This window comes from Gopherus evgoodei, chromosome 4 (genome assembly GCF_007399415.2).
Source record: "Gopherus evgoodei ecotype Sinaloan lineage chromosome 4, rGopEvg1_v1.p, whole genome shotgun sequence".
NCBI lineage: Eukaryota > Metazoa > Chordata > Testudines > Testudinidae > Gopherus > Gopherus evgoodei.
Window position 1 is genome coordinate 114,252,044 of NC_044325.1, and position 22,353 is coordinate 114,274,396.

At 41.6% G+C, this 22,353-nt stretch overlaps 1 protein-coding gene across 1 annotated transcript in view; it reads right to left on the bottom strand.

The window, feature by feature from the left end:
- Positions 1-4,264: 4,264 nt before the first annotated feature.
- The window catches only part of LOC115651182 (mucin-5B-like), a 73,404-nt gene continuing 55,315 nt past the window's right edge, over positions 4,265-22,353 (bottom strand). Inside the window, exons 33-48 of the mRNA XM_030562140.1 lie at positions 22,015-22,265; positions 20,578-20,761; positions 19,762-19,966; positions 18,524-18,702; positions 17,377-17,446; positions 17,073-17,185; positions 16,562-16,593; positions 15,887-16,064; positions 12,618-12,722; positions 11,957-11,997; positions 8,844-8,966; positions 7,130-7,225; positions 6,026-6,154; positions 5,881-5,920; positions 5,052-5,175; positions 4,265-4,439 (exon numbers count right to left, since the gene is read on the bottom strand). Coding sequence (XP_030418000.1) covers positions 4,265-4,439; positions 5,052-5,175; positions 5,881-5,920; positions 6,026-6,154; positions 7,130-7,225; positions 8,844-8,966; positions 11,957-11,997; positions 12,618-12,722; positions 15,887-16,064; positions 16,562-16,593; positions 17,073-17,185; positions 17,377-17,446; positions 18,524-18,702; positions 19,762-19,966; positions 20,578-20,761; positions 22,015-22,265 — 2,045 coding nt within the window. The remainder of the gene's footprint in view (positions 4,440-5,051; positions 5,176-5,880; positions 5,921-6,025; positions 6,155-7,129; positions 7,226-8,843; positions 8,967-11,956; positions 11,998-12,617; positions 12,723-15,886; positions 16,065-16,561; positions 16,594-17,072; positions 17,186-17,376; positions 17,447-18,523; positions 18,703-19,761; positions 19,967-20,577; positions 20,762-22,014; positions 22,266-22,353) is intronic.

Sequence of the window (22,353 nt, forward strand, 5' to 3'; positions counted from 1 at the left end):
TCAGACCATTTCTCCAACTTGTCCAGATCATTTTGAATTGTGACCCTGTCCTCCAAAGCGGTTGCAACCCCTCTCAGTTTGGTACCATCTGCAAACTGAATAAGTGTACTTTCTATGCCAATATCTAAGTCATTGATGAAGATATTGAACAGAGCTGGTCCCAGAACAGACTCCTGCGTAAACCCACTTATTATACCTTTCCAGCAGGATTGGGACCCATTAATAACTACTCTCTGAGTACGGTTATGCAGCCAGTTAGGCACCCACCTTATAGTAGCCCCATCTAAGTTGCATTTGCCTAGTTTATTGATAAGAATATCATGTGAGACTGTATCAAATACCTTACTAAAGTCTAGGTATACTACATCCACCACTTCTCCCTTATCCACAAGACTCGTTATCCTATCAAAGAAAGCTACCAGATTGGTTTGACATGATTTGTTCTTTACAAATCCATGCTGGCTATTCCCTATCGCCTTACCACCTTCCAAATGTTTGCAGATGATTTCCTTAATTATTTGCTCCATTATCTTCCCTGGCACAGAAGTTAAACTAACTGGTCTGTAGTTTCCTGGGTCATTTTTATTTCCCTTTTTATAGATGGGCACTATATTTTCCCTTTTCCAGTCTTCTGCAATTTCTCCTGTTTCCCATGATTTTCCAAAGATAATAGCTAGAGTCTCAGATACCTCCTCTATTAGCTCCTTGAATATTCTAGCATGCATTTCATCAGTCCCTGGTGACTTGCAGGCATCTAACTGTGGACACATTGGAGAGAGTCCAGCGCGGAGGACAACAAAATGATTAGGGGGCAGGACACTTGATTTACGAGGAGAAGCTGAGGGAACAGGGATTATTTAGACTGCAGAAGAGAAGAGTGAGGGGGGCTTTGATAGCAGCCTTCAACTGCTTGAAGGGGAGTTCCAAAGAGGATGGAGCTAGGCTGTTCTCAGTGGTACCTGATGACAGAACAAGAAGCAATAGTCTTAAGTTGCAGTGTGGGAGGTCTACGTTGGATATTAGGAAACACTATTTCACTAGGAGGATGGTGAAGCACTGGAATGGGTTACCTAGGGAGGTGGTGGAATCTCCATCCTTAGAGGTTTTTAAGGCCCAGCTTGACAAAGCCTTGGCTGGGATGATTTAGTTGGTGTTGGTCCTACTTTGAATAGAGGGTTGGACTAGATGACCTCCTGAGGTGTCTTCCAACCCTGATATTCTATGATTCTAAAAGTTTAAAAAAAATTGTCTCAACTGTAGTGATATGGGCTGACTGCAGCTAGTAGCCAGACTCAGAGAAGAATAAATACATTACTAGTTTAAAATTAGAATGTAATTTTCCTCCTTCTTACATTTTAAAACTGCCATGGGCTGAATGCCCTTCTCTGCATGATTATTAGGGATTATCAGCATTGCCTGCCACTGCGGAGGTAACTGAGTAAGAGCAATGTGCAGACTATTGAAGTGGTTGTGTAAGCTTCCCTACACTGTCCCACTGGCATGCCTCACTCCAGGATGAGCCATTCTGGGCACAGTGGAGGGAGAAGGTCATTCATGTACTATGCCCACTCAAATCCTGGGCCTACCTGGGTAGACTGACAACCAGGGTGCCAATAAATACCAGTTTAGTATGTCTGTCCATGTGGTACTGCCCTGAGACCAGCTAAAACATTTACAAAAACAGCATTAAATTACAGGTAGCTTAGGCTACTTAGCGCTCCACACTCTCAATGCTTTAAAATGTTAGAAATTAAAAGATAAGTTTCTTCATGTCTTCATCATTAGTCACTTAAAAATATCCTTTTTGAATAAGCATTGTGAGGAGTGAAGTAATGCTATAATCATATTTATCCATTTTAAAATTATATTCTTATTCCTGAAGAAGAATCCTAAATAGTTCTTCTTAACCTTAACTACAATTATGACCACTGCTGGAATATTGTGTCCAGTTCTGGTGTCTAAAATTCAAGAAGAATGTTGATAAATTGGAGAGGGTTCAGAGAAGAGCCATGAGAATGATTTAATGATGAGAAAACGTGCTTTATCATGATAGACAAAAGGAGCTAAATCTATTTAACAAAGAGAAGGTTAAAGAGTGACTTGATTGCAGTCTATAAGAACCTACATGGGGCATAAGTATTTGATAATGGGATCTTCAGTCTAGCAGGGAAAGATATAATATGATCCAATGTATGGAAGTTGAAGCTACACAAATTCAGACTGGAAATTATGATTAAATTTTTAATAGTAAGGGTGATTCATGGTAGATTCTCCATCATTGGCAATTTCAAAATCATGATTCAATGTTTTTCTAGAAGGTCTTTTGGGGAAGTTCTCTGCTATGTGTTACACAGTGGGCCAGACTTGATGATCACAATGCTCCCTTCTGGCTTTGGAATCTTTTCCATAGTCTTAACCTATTTGTTTCTACAATCAATTATTTTTATCTAGTATCTGTAGTCCTAATTAAGGTAATGAAGCACAATTTAAAAAATGTTATACATTTTTACAGTAGATAAATGAGATTATATTTTATAATTTAATGCTTTAGAATCTTTACTGAGAAGAGACAGGCAGGTTCTGGTTTTGTATTATGTAGAGAAACTGGAGGGCAAGTGACTTGACATTTCCACTCTTCTCATGATGGACCCTGATCCTGTGATGTGATAAGGCTCCCTGTGGACACTGCTGCCAGCCTACATGCATTAGATTGCAGGATTGGGCCATAGATTGGATTAGTAATTCACAGCCTCTAGATCTCGTGTGAAAAGTAGGCTAGCAGCAAACTCCTGGATGCACCTAAAAAGTGTACTGACCTGCCATGCTTGTATACTTTACATATGTAACAGTGGTGACATCTAGTGGTCAGCTTTTGACCATGGTCAACATCACATTGTCTTAATTCCTCTGTCCCATAGAAGATGCTGGAATAGTAGTTGATTGTTTATAATGTAGCTAGTAGTCACTGCATGATAGCATGCAATGAACAATACTGTTTGGATGTCAGTCTCTCATTGGGCACCAATGAAGCCAGTCTGCCAGTGTCACCTTAGTTCCATAGATATTAGTCTATATAACAAGCCAGACAAGAACAGAATGGTGTACAAATAACCATTTACCTGCATTTACACAAAAGGTGTGTTTTTAGAACTGCATTGGGAAAGCCATCATTGTAATGCACAGGATGCAATAGAAAATGACACCTCGCTTCATGTCTTTTTGACCAAGATCTTCAGCCAAGTGGTGCACAGTTCAAGCGGATAGAGCAAAGGTGGTTTTAAGTCATTTTGTGTACCCTTGACTTGACTCTGAACTAGGCTGGTCTGTGCATGTAAGTTAGGGAAGTTGTTTGGCTGCTCTAAATCACACTAGCTACTAATGGATGGAAGAGTCAGTCACTGATTGTCAGAGTGCAGAGAAACTTCAGCCACGCTCATTTCTCCCTGGCAATGTTACCTACACTGGATGCAGGGAGGAGAATGATGCTGGTTCTGTTATGTTGGCTTTATTCCACCACAGATTCCACTAGGGCCATCTAAACCAAAGCAGCCCAGACACAGGAGATCCCCTAGCAACTTGGGTGCTACATGAAGCCATGTTGGTGATCTGATAGGTGTTGGTCCTCTCTGCCACTTAGCATGAATGCATTACCACAGGAGATTCTTGGTGCTGCAGGGATTTGGCTGAGATGTACAGCAGAGATCCTGACCACTCATAGCAATAAGAGATCCCCTTATGCTTATTCATAAGAGTAGGTGTTCCAGCCATGGTGCTAGACAAATTACAACCTGTCACTCTGAATTCCTCCTTATAGTTTGGGCTGGTTATGGTATTCATTGCTGCTTTTTCAGCTGAATGAGTGCTGTGAAAAAGCTGCTGTGTTTTACTGCAGAGGTGAATCAAGTGTAGGATGCACATGTATAGTTCTTTCAGACAGGGGCTAAGTCTTGTATTTGCACAGCACCACATATCTCTGGAATTGCATATAAATAGCTTATAAAGTACTTTAGAATGAAAGACACTGGCATACATATCAGTTGAGAGTATAAATGCCACAGCAGAATATAACAGCTTTGAAACCTAGTTTATTCTACAAACATTTAGAGCAGCATCCTTTAGTAAATTTCCACAACTGCACAGATTACTGGAAGGAAAAGCAAAGAGGGAAGGAACCTCATTAAAAGGTCAGTGGACACTCACAGTTATGTTCTAAACTATTCACAGGTGAAGCATTAAAAATAGATGTTTCTCCAGCACTTTGTCTTTATGGCTTTTTCTCTTGGCATTTTGTCTCCACACAGTCACACTCATCTACATGAACATACGTGTATTCGATTCTCTTCCTCTTAGAGCAAATCAGTTCCATCTTCACCTCATGGCTCTTTGTTTCATGGCAGCAAGTGCATTTGTGTTTAATTTTACTGTCATCAAAGGCATACCTGGGGGAACAAAACTAATAGATCAATCCATTAGCTATCGCTTTCCTGCTCTTCATTACCATTAGCTTCCCCTAGAACTGTGAGCGGGGAAGGAAAGCTTTACTGTTTCTTCTGCTTGTAAGCAGCAGGAGAAAAAACAATATCAGTAACAGCCTATTCTCAGGACATTAGTAGTCCTGGTGGGCCTGATCCAAAAACCTCTGAAGTTGATGGAAAAACTCCCACCTGAAGTAAGTGGAAGGCTTTCCATAGACTTAAAGGGGCCATGGACTAGGCCCAAAATGACCACACAGAAAGGAAGAATCAGCCTAATGCAGAGCCCAAACTGCAAGTAAAACACCCCAAACATTTAAAAATGTGTAAGTAAAAATGAGTTAGTTAACCTGTTAAACATGACCTATTTACCAAGCCTAGATATGGCAATCCTAGTGACAAAACAGGCAAGCATGACATGTAGTTTCATGGCTGAAAGGCTGGTGCTGTGCTCATCCAGCTTCCTTTTCAGAGGATCAAGGAAAAGGGTTAATTGAGATAATAGCTGTGATCCTGCAGAGGCAAGAACACGTGAGGACAAGACATCATATAAGCATGGAGAAGCAGTTTCTTACTTACACAGAGTATGTACCACAGGACCCTTCACATGAAGGCACCCGGACAGGAGTTGCTGATTTACAGCTCTTGTGAGTGATGTATTCTTTTTTCAGTTTCAGTTTGCAGACATTTGACAAGGGGATACCTAGGAGGGAAGGATTCTATTAGCCTTGCTCAGATTAGAGTTAAAGCACTGAGAGAGATCCACTAAGCAACCAAGTCCTGTTTCTGTCTTATTAAGAATAGTCAGAGTTCAAATAGCCAAGGAGAGTTTAAAAGGCCCCAGGTGAGCAAAGCATTTACACACTTGCATAAGTATTTTGCTGATTAAGGATAGTCTTAAACATGGGCTTAAAAGCACACACTTAACTGCTTTGTTGGATCCGGGCTCGAAGCAGATACAATTGTGTATTTTTTATATAGCCTATATTTCTGTAATGACATTTATTAGCTAATTGTCACTTTGATGGCTTTACAGCAGCCTACACTGTTTAGCATAGGTCCCACAGTAACAGAATCATGCTTTCTGTGCAGTTCCTAGATGTCAGAATCCAGAACACATTCTCTAACAGGTTACATCATTCTTTCATCAGAAACTTAGTCTAAACTATAAATATCTCACTTCTTTATAAAACCAAGAAAGGGAAAGCATGAAGATTTTTTCCAGTAGACCACTGGAGTACTAGGCTGGTTTTGAACCTTATACAGTGAAGAACTAAACACTCCCAAGAAGTGATAACTGCTCTCACATCCCACTGACTTCGGTGGGAGTTGAGGGCATTCATTACCTTGCAGGATCAGCGCCATAATGAATGTTTGATTAATGAATCACTGGATTGACCATACTCACATGTCTTACAACATCCATCTGAAGTTGTCGCAACAGTTCCCTATATCGAAAGCAATGAGACACAGTGCCCAATGAATCCACTAGTCCACTATCACAAGGCTGCTTGTATCATTCACTTATACTATTCCAGCTATAAAATACTCACTGGGACGCAGTTTGATGGATCAAACACTGGGCAGGATATTATTGTGCTAGTTAAGACAAACTGGCCTGATGACTGAGTGCAATTATACAGAGTACAGTTATCCTCCAGAAGTTTATAGATCTTCCCAACCTGAATAAAGCAGAAAAAATAAAGTTATCCTGAGACAACACATGATTCAACATAGGGACAGGATTTTTCTTCTGGATTGAAAGGTATTTGCAACTCCCAAACTCTCATCCTGCATTAACTCCCTTATGCTGCTTTGACAATCCCATCTGTAATTGTTACCTGAGTTGAAATAATCAAACGCTCACAACAGTAGGGATATTAAGAGACATATCAAGGCCCACACTTATGCATTGATGTGTGTGGTGTTACTATTTATGGGAGAAGATAAGCATGGAGGAAATTCCTTTTATTCATCTAGATTTTCTCCTATTTTCTTTTTTCAGCAGGTAGAGGGGCCGGGGGAGAAAGAGCGTGAAATTGGAAGTCAGCCTTTATAATTGAGGTCAAAAGATTAATAACAAAATATAGCTACCTTTGGACAAAATTAACTTTTTGGAGTTGGTGAACGTAGTATACAATATCAGTGACCAGGGAATACAAAAAATCATATAGATGAGATGCTGGATGTGAAGCTAGCATATAAGCCACTAGTCACTATGTCAGATCAGACTGGTCAAGATTTTTGCCTCTTCTAAACAGATACATTGTGTAATGCAGCAGAGAGAAAGACACTAGTCTAAGACTCAGGAGACTTTGTGTGGCCTTGGTCAGGTCTGTCAGTCTCTGTCCCAGCTGTCCATCTGTAAAATGGGGATAACACCTTCTTACCTAGCAGAGGTACTGCATGAATAACTCAGTAATGACTGAGGTGCTCAGATACAGTGATGGCAGGGAAGGGGCATATAAATACCTATGTAGATTCACTTCAGAAATGCTATATTTCATAAAGGCATTAACTTCTTAATGCTGCAACACATAGCGGGGCTCAGTTTTTAAGCAGAACTCTCCATTGAAGTTGACGGGAAGCTGAATTTCTAAAACGATGACCCAGTGTCATACTGCAATTCCTTGTCGAGCAGAGGAACACACACACACCTCAATGGTCACAATGCCAAATGGAAGCTTTGCCACACAGGCCACCTGCACACACTGGCCACAACACCTGCCTTCTTCTCTGATGTAGCGGAAACCCTGGGGGGGAAAATGCACCATCATTTAGCCACATCACCTGTGGCTTACCTGTGAAGAGCATTCAGACAAAATCCACATTGCTCCCTTCGTGCAATGGGGGAAAAACCCAACAGCCCTTGATTATACTTCTGGTTTTTTAGAAGGACTTTTGAACTCCATTGTTTGATGGAGTCTAGGTATTTCAAACCTGATGCTGAAACCCACTCAGTCATCATATCAGCTTTTAATACTTTCCTAATTAGCAACCCTTTTGTCAGGGGCATCATCCTGGGTAACCTGCTATTTCCTATGCTTATGTGAGCTGATATTCAAATCAGGCCAAACTAACTAACTCACCACCTGTTACTTGCAAGATCCAAAGACAGCACTTTGTCTGGTACATTTTTCCACAGGTCTGGTCGCTATTTCAGATGTGCTGAGAAGACTGAAGGTAAGGTTTATTACAACTACTTTCACCTATTCCTCCTATGTGGGCTTTAGTCCTATGCATATGTGTGGCTGCATCTGCATCATCCAGTGAGGAGCTAGAATGTTGCATTATGCTTGGCCTGATATGAGCAGGGGTGGGGAAGAAGATCAAGCTTTTCTGTACTTGTATTCAAGTTATATGTTCAAGATTTTAAATACAGGGAGCTAGGTTCAGCAAAGCTATTGTAGAGAGATACAAGCTACACCTCCCAGTGCCTGGAGAACCTTGTCGACTGAAAGAGCAAATCATCCCTGAAGATGGTAGCCGGTGTTCGTACCACTGCCCTCCACGGTGGTTCTACCAGAGATGTTTAAGATTTAGCAGTGCACCATAAGAACTCAACCAGGAAGAGCAGCCTCAGAATCCATAGAATCAGCAAACTCAACTGTCATGGAATTAGCCCATTGTCAACAACCAGCACCATCCACTTTTTGAGCAAATTTGGCATTTTTTAAATACATCCCCTGTGTTGTTAAGTTTCAGAGTAGCAGCCATGTTAGTCTTTATCTGCAAAAAGAACAGGAGTACTTGTGGCACCTTAGAGACTATATCTTCTTTCTGTATGTTCCATTCTGTGCTGTTAAGTGGAGTTGAAAACCCTTTTGTATCACCAAAACAAACTCTCCTACCAGACCTCACTAGTGGATCTTGCTCAAGGACTTTTAAAAGTCTTAACATACAGTATGTAGATTGCCTACAAACAACTAATCCATTTAATTTTAGAACATTTAGTTTCATTGGGACATTTGTATTTGAGCCAAATCAGAATAGCTTTTTTAACATTTTTACCATATAGTGGTGATAGACATCACCAAGGCAACTATGCAAACACCACCTTTCAATGACTTTATCTTCCCCATTAACCAGCTTGTGGGTGGAGTTACCATTTTATAGTAAGTATTTATCCCATCATGCCTTTCTGGGACAGGCCCCTTAATTTTGCCAGAGACAAACAGAACAGCTCTAAAGAAGTAATTTTATAACTAGCAGCTTGCTGCATCTTCCTCTCTTTAAGCAGGTTAAGTACCTATTATGTTGTTTTTTTTTTGATTGCTGAGATGGCACATCCCCCACCAACCATTGCTCTTCACCTGAACACAAACCTAGTTTTAGTTTAGCAGAGAGAACTACAGCGTAGAAGTTACTTACCTGTCGGCAATCAGTTGAGCATTTTACTGGAGTGCACTGAATTTGGTTGGTTTGTGTAGCAGGGTCCTGCTTTTCAGTGCACAAGCAATCTTCACAAGAGTTTTTAGGCACCACTCTCCCTGGCTTAAAATAAGGAGGAAAGGAGAGGGGAGAAGGAGAGTTTATTAGCCTCTAAAACGTGTGCATTTCTCAGTAAAATACTAACAAATTACTATATTTGCCTTTTATTTTTGGCACAAGTTTTTAACTCGAACACCTTCCAATCTCTAATTAACATACCATCAATATCACAAAATTAACACTGTACTAGAATAACATTCCAACAGAATCAAATATGCTAAATATAGGTATTACTTCAATATCCGACAACTTCCCTATTCCATTTTATTCTACAGTTTGACCAATTAGCTACTCCTAAAACTTCCATTGATACTTGAAATTTTGTATTCAGTTATTGCCTTCGGTTACATTTCTGACATTTTAGTCCTGAAATACAGGGGAATATCTCTTTTATGATAAAAGCAGCAAAGAATCCTGTGGCACCTTATGGACTAACAGACGTTTTGGAGCATGAGCTTTCCTGGGTGAATACCCACTTCGTCAGATGCATGTAGTGGAAATTTCCAGGGGCATGTATATATATGCAGGCAAGCTAGAGATAATGAGGTAGTTCAATCAGGGAGGATGAGGCCCTGTTCTAGCAGCTGAGGTGTGAAAACCAAGGGAGAAGAAACTGGTTTTGTAGTTGGCAAGCCATTCACAGTCTTTGTTTAATCCTGAGCTGATGGTGTCAAATTTGCAGATGAACTGAAGCTCAGCAGTTTCTCTTTGGAGTCTGGTCCTGAAGTTTTTTTGCTGCAGGATGGCCACCTTAAGGTCTGCTGTAGTGTGGCCAGGGAGGTTGAAGTGTTCTCCTACAGGTTTTTGTATATTGCCATTCCTAATATCTGATTTGTGTCCATTTATCCTTTTCCGTAGCGACTGTCCAGTTTGGCCGATGTACATAGCAGAGGGGCATTGCTGGCATATGATGGCATATATTACATTGGTGGATGTGCAGGTGAATGAACCAGTGATGGTATGGCTGATCTGGTTAGGTCCTGTGATGGTGTCGCTGGTGTAGATATGTGGGCAGAGTTGGCATCGAGGTTTGTTGCATGGATTGGTTCCTGAGCTAGAGTTACTATGGTGCGGTGTGCAGTTACTGGTGAGAATATGTTTCAGGTTGGCAGGTTGCCTGTGGGCGAGGACTAGCCTGCCACCCAAGGCCTGTGAAAGTGTGGGATCGTTGTCCAGGATGGGTTGTAGATCCCTGATGATGCGTTGGAGGGGTTTTAGCTGGGGACTGTATGTGATGGCCAATGGAGTCCTGTTGGTTTCTTTCTTGGGTTTGTCTTGCAGTAGGAGGCTTCTGGGTACACGTCTGGCTCTGTTGATCTGTTTCCTTATTTTCTCGTGCGGGTATTGTAGTTTTGAGAATGCTTGGTGGAGATTTTGTAGGTGTTGGTCTCTGTCTGAGGGGTTAGAGCAGATGTGATTGTACCTCAGTGCTTGGCTGTAGACAATGGATCGTGTGATGTGCCCAGGATGGAAGCTGGAGGCATGAAGGTAGGCATAGCGGTTGGTAGGTTTTTGGTATAGGGTGGTGTTAATGTGACCATCACTTATTTGCGCCGTGGTGTCTAGGAAGTGGACCTCCCGTGTAGATTGGTCCAGGCTGAGGCTGATGGTGGGGTGGAAGCTGTTGAAATCATGGTGGAATTTTTCCAGAGTCTCCTTCCCATGGGTCCAGATGATGAAGATGTCATCAACGTAGCACAGGTAGAGAAAGGGTGTGAGTGGACGAGAGCCGAGGAAGCGTTGTTCCAGGTCAGCCATAAAAATATTGGCATATTGTCGGGCCATGCGGGTGCCCATAGCGGTGCCACTGATCTGGAGATATATATTGTCATCAAATTTGAAATAGTTGTATGTGAGGAAAAAGGCACAGAGCTCAGCAGCCAGTTGTGCTGTGGCATCATCAGGGATACTGTTCCTGACAGCTTGTATTCCATCTGTGTGGGGGATGTTCGTGTAGAGAGCCTCTACGTCCATGGTGGCTAGGATGGTGTTTTCTGGAAGGTCACCAATGCATTGTAGTTTCCTCAGGAAACCAGTGGTGTCACGTAGATAGCTGGGAGTGCTGATGGCATAGGGTCTGAGTAGAGAGTCCACATATCCAGACAGTCCTTCAGTGAGAGTGCCAATGCCCGAGATGATGGGGCATCCAAGATTTCCGGGTTTGTGGATCTTGGGTAGTAGATAGAATGACCCTGGTCGGGGCTCTAAGGGTATGTTGATTTGTTCCGGTGTTAGTGTAGGAAGTGTCCTGAGTAGATGTTGCAGTTTCTTAATGTATTCCTCAGTGGGATCTGAGGGAAGTGGCCTGTAGAATTTGGTGTTGGAGGGTTGTCTGGCAGCCTCCTTTTGGTAGTCAGACCTGTTCATGATGACCACAGCACCTCCTTTATTAGCCTCTTTGATGATAATGTCAGGGTGGTTTCTGAGGCTGTGGGTGGCATTGCATTCTGTACGACTTAGGTTATGAGGCAAGCGATGTTGTTTTTCCACAATTTCTGCCTTTTATGAAAGAAACTGTTACCCTAACAATCACTATTAGGTAATTTCTCCAGTAACACATAACACCTAACTTATGTAGCACTTTTCCATCAGTAGCTCTCCATGTACTTTACAAAGGAGATCCATATCATTATCCCCATTATTATAATTTATTCTATGTATTACTGTAGCACCTTGGAATCCCAGTCATGGACCAGGGACCTGTTGTGCTATATGCTGCACAAACACTGGCACAAAGGAAAGTGAAGCACAGAATCATGAAGGGACTTGCCCAAGGTCACCCAGCAGGCCAGTATGTGAGCCAGGATTAGAACCCAGTTCTTCTGAATTCCAGTCCACTACTCACTAGGCTGCAATAAGAAATGATGGGTCATTTTAGTATGGGGCTTTATGTTCATTGAAATGAAATCTTTAGGTGAATTTTGATAATTACACACTAATAATATCTTGAAGTCATGACATGCCAGCCCACTGAAAGAAGTGGTAAGTCCTACCTTATATTCAACTCCTTCAGAAACACATACACTTTTCGGTACTATAAGAAAGATGGAACAAAAAGGATGCTCTAAGAATGATGTCAACATGTATTAGTTTCACATTTCTTAATTGTCTGTTAAACAAGTTGTAGAAAACAACTATACAAATCTAGTAACCCTAATACCCAACATAAGAAATGCAGAATGGCTGGGATGTGTTGCTAATTTCCATCCTTGCCCATGTTTAGTGCATGAGGGGAAAATTTCACCTACCAGTATTTCCCATCTGGCAAACACTGTTTTTCCCCCATGTTTCTAATCACACTTGAAATTAGCTGAGATTCACTTCTTTACTTTATTGTTTGTGATAGCATCATCAGCATTGACTAAAGACCAAATGGGGGTTTAGGTCACACTTAGGGTGACTATACAGCAAGTGTGAAAAATCGAGATGGGGGTGGGGGATAATAGGAGCCTATATAAGAAAAAGACCCCCAAATCAGGACTGTCCCTATCATATTGGGACATTGGTCACCTAGTCACACTCATGATATTGTAGTTGTGTATTACAGTTCTGTGACTAAAAACTAGTGAATGGAGTACATTTTGGGACTAAACTCCTAGATGAAGTCCCCTTCAAAATAATGAAAGCCAGAATATAGTAAGGAAATATACTTACTACAGGAAAAAATAGGACAACAGCCATCCTCAGAAATAGCTACCACTGGCTGGAAGCCTAAATCGCATTGTCTTTTGATAGGAGAACAGGATTTTACATCACATTCTGTAAATAGAAGATGTACACAAATTGAGTCAAAGCCTCTGTGATGGGGTGTATCAGCCCTGCACTAGACAAGAAGGGGTTAACCTATACTGTGGGCAGAGGAAGCCACACTCCCTCACCACTGCCGGGCATGCTCCAACGGGAGCTTCAGGATAAAAGGGAGCAGCCCAGCTCAGTCAGGGCTGACTGCTGAAAAGGGAGGATGCATATTGCAAGCTCCCTTCTGGGAGCTGCTGGAGCCCCAGATCACAGAGGTCAAGCACGCCAAGACCTTGGTGGATACCCAGCTGCTCGTGGAAGACTGAGAGAGGATGAAGTTACTTGGAGCTTTGCAAGAATACTCAAGGAGTTAATAGAGGAGGTATCTGAGCCTCTAGTTATTATCTTTGGAAAGTCATGGGAGACGGGAGAGATTCCAGAAGACTGGAAAAGGGCAAATATAGTGCCCATCTATAAAAAGGGAAATAAAAGCAACCCAGGAAACTACAGACCAGTTAGTTTAACTTCTGTGCCAGGGAAGATAATGGAGCAAGTAATTAAAGAAATCATCTGCAAACACTTGGAAGGTGTTAAGGTGATAGGGAATAGCCAGCATGGATTTGTAAAGAAAAAATCGTGTTAAACCAATCTGATAGCTTTCCTTGATAGGATAACGAGTCTTGCGGATAAGGGAGAAGCGGTGGATGTGGTATACCTAGACTTTAGTAAGGCAGTTGATACGGTCTTGCATGATATCCTTATCGATAAACTAGGCAAATACAATTTAGATGGGGCTATTATAAGGTGGGTGCATAACTGGCTGGATAACCGTACTCAGAGAGTAGTTATTAATGGGTCCCAATCCTGCTGGAAAGGTATAACAAGTGGGCTTCCGCAGGGGTCTGTTTTGGGATCAGCTCTGTTCAATATCTTCATCAACGACTTAGATGTTGGCATAGAAAGTATGCTTATTAAGTTTGCAGACAATACCAAACTGGGAGGGATTGCAACTGCTTTGGAGGACAGGGTCAAAATTCAAAATGATCTGGACAAATTGGAGAAATGGTCTGAGGTAAACACGATAAAGTTCAATAAAGACAAATGCAAAGTGCTCCACTTAGGAAGAAACAATCAGTTTCACACATACAGAATGGGAAGAGACTGTCTAGGAAGGAGTATGGCAGAAAGAGATCTAGGGGTCATAGTGGACCACAAGCTAAATATGAGTCAACAGTGTGATACTGTTGCAAAAAAAGCAAACGTGATTCTGAGATGCATTAACAGGTGTGTTGTAAACAAGACACTAGAAGTCCTTCTTCCGCTCTACTCTGCACTGGTTAGGTCTCAACTGGAGTATTGTGTCCAGTTCTGGGCAGCGCATTTCAAGAAAGATGTGGAGAAACTGGAGAGGGTCCAGAGAAGAGCAACAAGAATGATTAAAGGTCTTGAGAACATGACCTATGAAGGAAGGCTGAAAGAATTGGGTTTATTTAGTTTGGAAAAGAGAAGACTGAGAGGGGACATGATAGCAGTTTTCAGGTATCTAAAAGGGTGTCATCAGGAGGAGGGAGAAAACTTGTTCACCTTAGCCTCTAATGATAGAACAAGAAGCAATAGGCTTAAACTGCAGCAAGGGAGATTTAGGTTGGACATCAGGAAAAAGTTCCTAACTGTCAGGGTAGTTAAAACACTGGAATAAATTGTTTAGGGAGGTTGTGGAATCTCCATCTCTGGAGATATTTAAGAGTAGGTTAGATAAATGTCTATCAGGAATGGTCTAAATAGTATTTGGTCTTGCCATGAGGGCAGGGGACTGGACTCGACCTCTCGAGATCCCTTCCAGTCCCAGAGTCTATAAGCCAACAACCCCAGATACCCAGTTTCATTGGCCTCTTTGGAGCTTGTGATGTTACACCCCCATATTCTTCATAGAAATATTGTTATGATATGATTATGGCATAATTAAGATATGTTTTAAGCAAGATGGGTCATGTGATGTATCATTGGAAAGGTTATAATTTACTGAATGTAATTATCCAATTTGTGTGCATGTGTAATTTCTGTACCTGAAGTTAGTAATATTGATTATGTAACAATTACAACTGTGTGTGTACTTGGGGAATGCCCACCAGACAGTAGGCAATCAGCCTGGATGGGCCATTAGAAAGAACAATAAAACTTTGAAGATACTAATCTCCCACCTTCCTGAGAAGCTTCCTGGGTTGCTGCTTTGACACTGCAGGATCATGTGATCATGTTACCTCGTATAACACCCCCTCCCCCATCTTGGGCTTCCAGTGTTTTTCCATTAAAAGAGGGGGTGAGGTCAGACTGGGAAACAAAATGTAAATATGTTTCCACCATAGGTAAATCCTATTTAAGGCTGGGAAGTGAGTTAATTGGGTCTCTTCTCCACTGCCTCCCCACCCAAGAAGGAAGACTGCTGAAAACACCTGAAGAAACAAAGGATCTAAGCTGGGGTCAGGGGGCTGAGTCCAGGTGAGACAGATCAGCCTGTAAAAGGAATCCCTGGAGATTTAAACTGCAAGCAGTGCAGTTTACCTTCAAGAAACTCTGCAACTTGCTTGAAGCAACATTTAGGGTGAGAAATTATTATTTGTATCCAGTATTCCTTAGTGTATTAAGCTTAATTTTGCTTTATTTGCTCAGTAATCTGCTTTGTTTTGTTTGGTATCTTATAGTCACTTAAAATTTACCTTGTATAGTTGTTTTTGTTTATTCCAAAACCCAGTTTGTGCAATTCAAATGGGGCGGTGGAGGTAGAAAGCTGGCATATCTTCCTCCACATTCAGGGAGCAGGCGAATTTCATGAGCTTACACTATATGAATTTCTGTACAGCGCAAGACACTATAGAGGAGGTGTGCACCAAAGTGCTGGGCAATTCCCTGAACCCAGTCCTCCCACACACAGCTGATTGCAGACTCTGTGATTCTACAGCTGGGCATGTCCCTACCTGTGTGTGTGCTAGAAGGGGGCTGGAGAGCTTGACACAGCAGCACAGACTATGTGTGGGGGTGGGATACATGCTGGTGGGACAGGCAGGCTCAGTGGGAACCCAGCACATCAGGGGGTACCCCGGAAGGGGGGTCCAACCTGTCACAGAGCTAGCATTCCAAAAATGACAATTCTTTCTATAGGCAAGTCAATGTCACCAATCTCTTACCACACACTGTCTCTGAACAGCAGGGATCTTCTGAACGTGGTTGGGTTTTAGGAACAAATCCTTCTTTAGTGCAGTTGACTGGCAGAGACTTAACACAAGAGTGGGGTGAACAAGAGATATTCAAGGTCGCCTCATTGCAGGTGCAGTACTGACAATCATGTTCCCATTTCTCTCCAGGCTATGCAAATAAAAAAGGGACAGTTCAATCAATGGATGGAACCTAGAAGTAATAAATTAATGAGAAATGAGGGGCTGCTACAAACCAGAGTCTCTTATCCTAAGGTCTGGTGTTGGGCTGTGTATATGAAACCCTAGAGACTCTTAATTCCAAAGAGAACTTAAAAGATCTGCTTAATAAAACATGCTGTAGCCTCTTCCCTTTCTCTGCAGGTGCGTGTGTTGGGAGAGAAAGCTGAAGGATCTCCCAAAAAACAGTGATTTTAATTGGCTGCCAATTTTACATCAGTATCTCAGGTGAGGATTGATGTTATGAAGCATAGTCAAAAGTTAGAAGGCCCATTGTTTCCCTACACTATCTCTACTGCACATTGGCATTGAGTTCAGCATTAAAAGAATGAAAAATTCTTGCAATCATATTTACAATAGGTGAAGGCATCTGGCTATTGTGTAAAATAGTTATTCAAAGAACACTTCTTCACAGATCCTATTCCTTACCTGTTTCACTAATCCATCAGGTCCAATACAGCCTACAAAATAGAACAATTGTATAATTATAAAGGTCAGTTCAAGAATATAATAGAGCTGGAGAGAGTGGCAGAAGCAGAGAGAAAGAGAGACATACATCAAAACCAGGATCTGGGAGGCTTTGTAAAGGGGACCTGAAAAGAATGAGCCCTGGCTGAAAAGCACAAGTCAGCCATCCAAAAGATCTTGAAGATTTCCTGTTTATTACTTCCTGACTCAAAGGCTCATCCTTCTGCATAAAAAGAGGGGGGCCCATCCCCCTTCAGAATTTATCAGAATCATTTCTGAGCTGGCCATAAAAGGCCACCCAAAGGCTACATTAGACACTTTCTTTACTTTTCCCCAAAACTAAGCATACTGTTTCCATAGTACACTCAGCCCCTGGGTGCAAAAGACCAGGCTGGTGAATTGCATTATGGACCCCTAAAGTGCTAGTTTTAAGCTGGTGTTTCATCTTTTCCCACCTTTTATATTTTCTTACCACAGACAGAAACACAAATGCCATCAAGATTATTCAGCAGGATCTTTCCATCGGGGCAGTGGCACCCTTCAACAAGTGCTGGATCCTTATCTTGCAAGGGGAGGGTGGTTTTCCTGCATGTACATAGGGAAAGATGAGTGACACTGAGCTATTTTCATCCACTTTTTAGAGCTGATGTAACACAGAATTTTGAGTAGAAATTTGGCCTAGGGGAGTTAAGAACCCAAATCCCATTGGAATTCTGACTCCCTTCAGCTTTTTTGAAAATATCGGCCTTTCTCTTGGTGCTTAGTAAATGACCCACCTGCCAAAGCATGTGCTTCTTTCTGTTCCCCCGCATGGCTTGTAGATCTGGTCCTGAGAACATCTGGCTTCTGTGGAACATTTATAATATGCAGAGTAGAGTGCCAGCTCTGTCTAACACTTGTGGATACAAATTATAATGTATAGATAAAATATCCCACCCGGATGAAAACACAAAGGAGGTTGTTTCCACTGAGGGTTTCTGTTGTGTTTGCAGTCGCGTAGGCTAATCTAGTAATGTAGAATAAATGGTTCTGACAAGAAGAGGCAAAACAAGCAGAGGGAAACCAAATGTATTAAGCAATATTGCCATCTAGTGATGAAATTGTAGTTAATATTTTAACAAGCTAAAAACCATTAATGAAACTTTGAAATATAGCCAAGTTCTCATCTTTTCCCCCGCCCATGATAAACCCTTGAACAAAACCAGTATGACAGTGCCTAAACTAGAATGTTATGAATGATGGGGCTGAATTATTAAGCCAAACTCTTCTCTGTTACACTGGCAGAAGTTAAGAGTAACTCCACTTAAGTCAGTGGGGTTGCTTTTTATTTAAGCTAGAGTAACAAAGAAGAATCTGGCCTGCAGGCTTTTTTAATGCGGTGGATTGCCTAGGACTCCAGAGCTGCTCCTCTAACTGATTAGAGAGTGTATGAGGATGCAAACCTACATGCGGTGTGTGTTGAATAGGGCTGGTCAAAATTTTTCTGTGGAAACTTTGACAGCAATTTTGTTTTTAACCAAAGGGGGAAAAAATCACAGAAAGCATCTGCTTTCCTCAAATATTTTTGATTTTTTTTTGGTCAGAAAACCAAAAATCTGAAAAACAAATTTTTTTTTTTTATTTTGGCAGTTTTCAGTTTTTTGATAAAAAATGTAAATTTTCAGGGGGGACAAACATTTTTAAACCTAGCCTGGTGCTGACCCATTCATAAGACACTATGGGCCCACATTCCCCCCTTATTTACGTTAGTTCTGCACTGGCATAACTCCACTGATTTCAACGGCGCTAGATATGATTTGCTCCAGTGCATGTGAAAGAAGATGCAAGTCCTGTGTATCTTCTAGAAAGGGAATATACACATTTAAACAGAAAGAGGAATAGAATAAAATAGCTTCCACTCCAGCAAAGTCTTCCCCAACTCACCACACTGCCCATTAGTTTTGCTCCTCCAGTCAACACAGATCCCATGGAATCCACACAAGGCCGCATAGGTCTGAAGGCTTTGGCATTCAGTCTTCTGGCGTAATGCTGAGCAGCCATCCACAACACAAGCCTCATAGTAAGGTCGAGGGGGAATGGCACTGTGACAGCCTGTCAAATTCCTTATTAAAGAAAGACAAGGGACTTGTTTTTCATAGTGAGTGTTGGCAATTTCATAACAAAAATTCTACTCAGAAACAAGCATCCATCAAGAGAAACTGTCAAGCTGAAGACCCAACTTTAAATCATTCTGATGGGAAATGTTCCCTCGATACCAAATATCCAGCATAACTATCAATGGAAACAAATCAGATTTTCATCTCAATTAATGATGACTTCTGTCTCAACATTATTTATAGCACCTTGTATTCCCAGGGTATGTCTACACTGTGGCTGGCAGCGAGCCTCCCAGCCCAGATAGACCAACTTGCGCAAACTCTGTTTGAGGTAGCATGCTAAAAATTGCAGTGTGGATACTGCAGCTTGGGTGGGAGCTCAGGCTCTCAAGCCCACCTGACCCCCTCAGTCTGAGCTTGGGTGGCTAGCCCAAGTCACCATCGCAGCCACAGTGACCACATTGCTATTTTAAGCACAGTAGCTCAAGCAAAGTGAGCGCGAGTCTCTCTATATGGGCGAGGTGGCTCACTCCCAGCTGCAGCACAGAGATACTCCCCCTGAGCTATTTGATAATAGATTGAAACATGACAGTAAGACTCCTTTGCAGCCATAGTGCTGTAATTCTAGGTACAAATATTTTTCCATGGGTGTGCAGTTTCCTTTTGTTAATCTTATTTTTAATAATAAAATTATTTTTAAAATATTAACTACTTGAACATACTTGATAGTGCCCATTTTAATTCACAGTTTGCAGGCAAATAATCAAGATACTCAAAAATGTTGGCCTAAGTTTTCCAAAGATAACTACTTATATTGGATGCCAAACTTTAGACACCTTAAATCCCCTCCTCAGAAATCAACTCTGGAGTATCCAGTCTCTGAAAATGAGAGTCCCAAACCACTAGCCACTGTTTAAAATCTGTGACCTCAATGCCTGGCTACATTTACCATTCTTTAATTTACTTTATATTTTAAAGACAATTCACCCAGTCACCTTGTGAAGTAAAGAGCTGCCTTCTTGTAGAACTGACTATGTACATAACACACCCAGGAATGTGTCTTACCAGATGAGTTGACAAAGAGCAATGGGAGCACAAGCTCCCACTTTGGATAATGAGGTCTCTGTCTGAGCTGGTGCCAGGGTACTTAATTCACAATTTCTGTTGGTAGGATCTGGCACTCTCCAGTCTAAAGCCATCTCCCTGAAGGAGTCTGCAATCTCACCATTCCTCTTCATAGCATCATCAGACTTTTGGTTGGTGCATGTACCTGACAGCAATATAAAGGCAAGTTGTGTAATGGTTAAAGAACACAGAGCGCTTCTATCAGAGAGGACAGGGGTATCCACACAAAAGGAACAGGGAAAGTTTTAACTCCTGTTGGAAGGATGTCAGGCACAGGGCCTTGCTTGAGTTCATAGGAAGAAAGTGTCTGGAGGAGGAGAAGGCTAATATAGCTAGCTTGGCATTTACCTGTGACAAGTACAGTTGAAGTGTCAGCTAATGAATTCTTCCAGGCGGCTTAAGTGATTGAGACAGTTCTGCCTAACACAGGGCTCCCCAAGGTCTCCTAAAATGGACTTTATGAACATTCTTGAGCAGATATGATCAGGCGATGGGGTAAAGAGTGAAGGAACTCTCTCTCTCTCTCTCTCACACACACACACACACACACACACACCACCACCACCACCACCACCAAATGGGAAAGGGTAAAAGGAGGTGACTTGAGACTCTCTTACCACCTTGACCCCACTGAATAGAAAGAAACACGTTAAACTGCAGTGCTAAATAATCTTATCCTGAGGTAACAGAACTTTGATACAAATAAGGGACGAACAGTTGGTATATCTGTTAATTAAAACTGAATGTAATACTTACCACATTGCCCCAGGGTATTGTTATAAAAGATGCTGAAAGGGAGTTTTATGTAAAACATAAGTCGTCCATAGGAGACATACAGTTTTTGTTCAGGTATTTCAACCACGACGTAAAGGCCAGAACTGGTTATGATGATACCATTCTTGGAAACATTTGGCACAACCTTCTTATTGTTAAACAGAACCTAAAGGGGCAAGTCAAAATCCCTCCATGAACATCCTTATTATGTTGCTTAGTGTATAAATTTGATATTTCTGGAAGGCAAGGGGTAAATTCTGCCCTCAGAGGATTCTGCAATCCCTCCAGGGCTAGACTGTTGGTTGATTGTTGTCTTTCAAGCATTAATATTTTTGTTATTGACTTTCGGGAAAATATTAACAGCAAAAAAAGACATGGTGGTGATTTGCAACAAGTGTGATCAATTTTCATCAGACTGTTTTTCTGGCTAACTCACTGTTTCATTTATGGTCATTTCCTTACAATCAAAAATTGAATAGATAATATCAAAAAACCCACAACTGATTTACAGTATATGGTTATATCATCAAGGAGCGATTGCTTTCAGGCAAGAAAGTACTGGTACATCATGGGCCTGATCCAAAGCTAAAGTCTCACTGGAAATAATCCTATTGACATCAGGGTCTTTGCATCAGATTCGGTAACATCAAAGCCCAAAATGGCATTATTTATTATTGAGGAACAAATATATACACCAGATACAAATATTCACTAATATATGGAGTAATATCAGGCTCTTGAAATAGGCTGAATAGTCAGCCCTTCAGTATGACACCCTCTAGCAAACCACAGAGCAGGTACGGGCCTGCAGTGCAAACTTCCCTATGTTGCTATGCTAACGTGCCTAAACTAGAGGAACCACCTCTAGGTGTAAAAGAATAATGTAGCTTCCAGACCTTTTCAATTGGCTTTTCTGTTGAAACTCCCAGTCTGCTACCATAAATGTCCCTGCTGTAAGAAACTGTGTCACCCCACCAAATCTTTAATGGGACTTATTTGTATTTTGCGGTAGGAGAACAAGATCCCACAATACTAGTTAGTACCAATTGTGGCGATTGTTTTTGTGATATAGGTGCTTATCAGTGGGAACTGGACAGAGAGCACTAAACAAGTTTGACAGGGGCCACTGAGCAGCCAGAGAGGAACAGATAATAAAAGGGGAGTAAATTTCCATGAATTTCCCACACAAACATCTCCCATTTCATAGCCCTTTTCTACAGTCAAAATGTTATAATCTGCAAATTTTCATTGACATTTCCCCAAACTAACAAGGAGAGCAAATATTTCACAGAACTGTTCGTGAATTCCCCCACTGCACCTCCCTCCCCAGTTTTGATAAGCTGTATCCTTGATCCTGATTGGGCCCACTAGGCAGTAGCATAATAATAATACCCAGACCGATACTGTAAAATACATTACCAAGTTGGTTTCTTTTCTGTGTTCTACTGCTTGTGTCAGAATCACCACAGAATTCTTATAAAAAATGACAAGGGACTTTGAGCAAATTGCTCCATCAGTTGTACCACAGTAGTAGTTGTCCATATGAATCCAGAAGCTCTGAGAGTCAGGCTTGATTGGCTTTACCAGGAGATAGGTGCAATTCCCCTGGAAATTATAATATGTTCCATCGAAAGTCACGTAATGCTCATTTCCCCACCCACTGCATACACCTAGAAAGTAGAGACAGAGTTAAAGTTTGGTTTACTTTGGGCTTTCCGAATGTATGTTTTGTCAGTGACATTTGAATTCTGCGACATC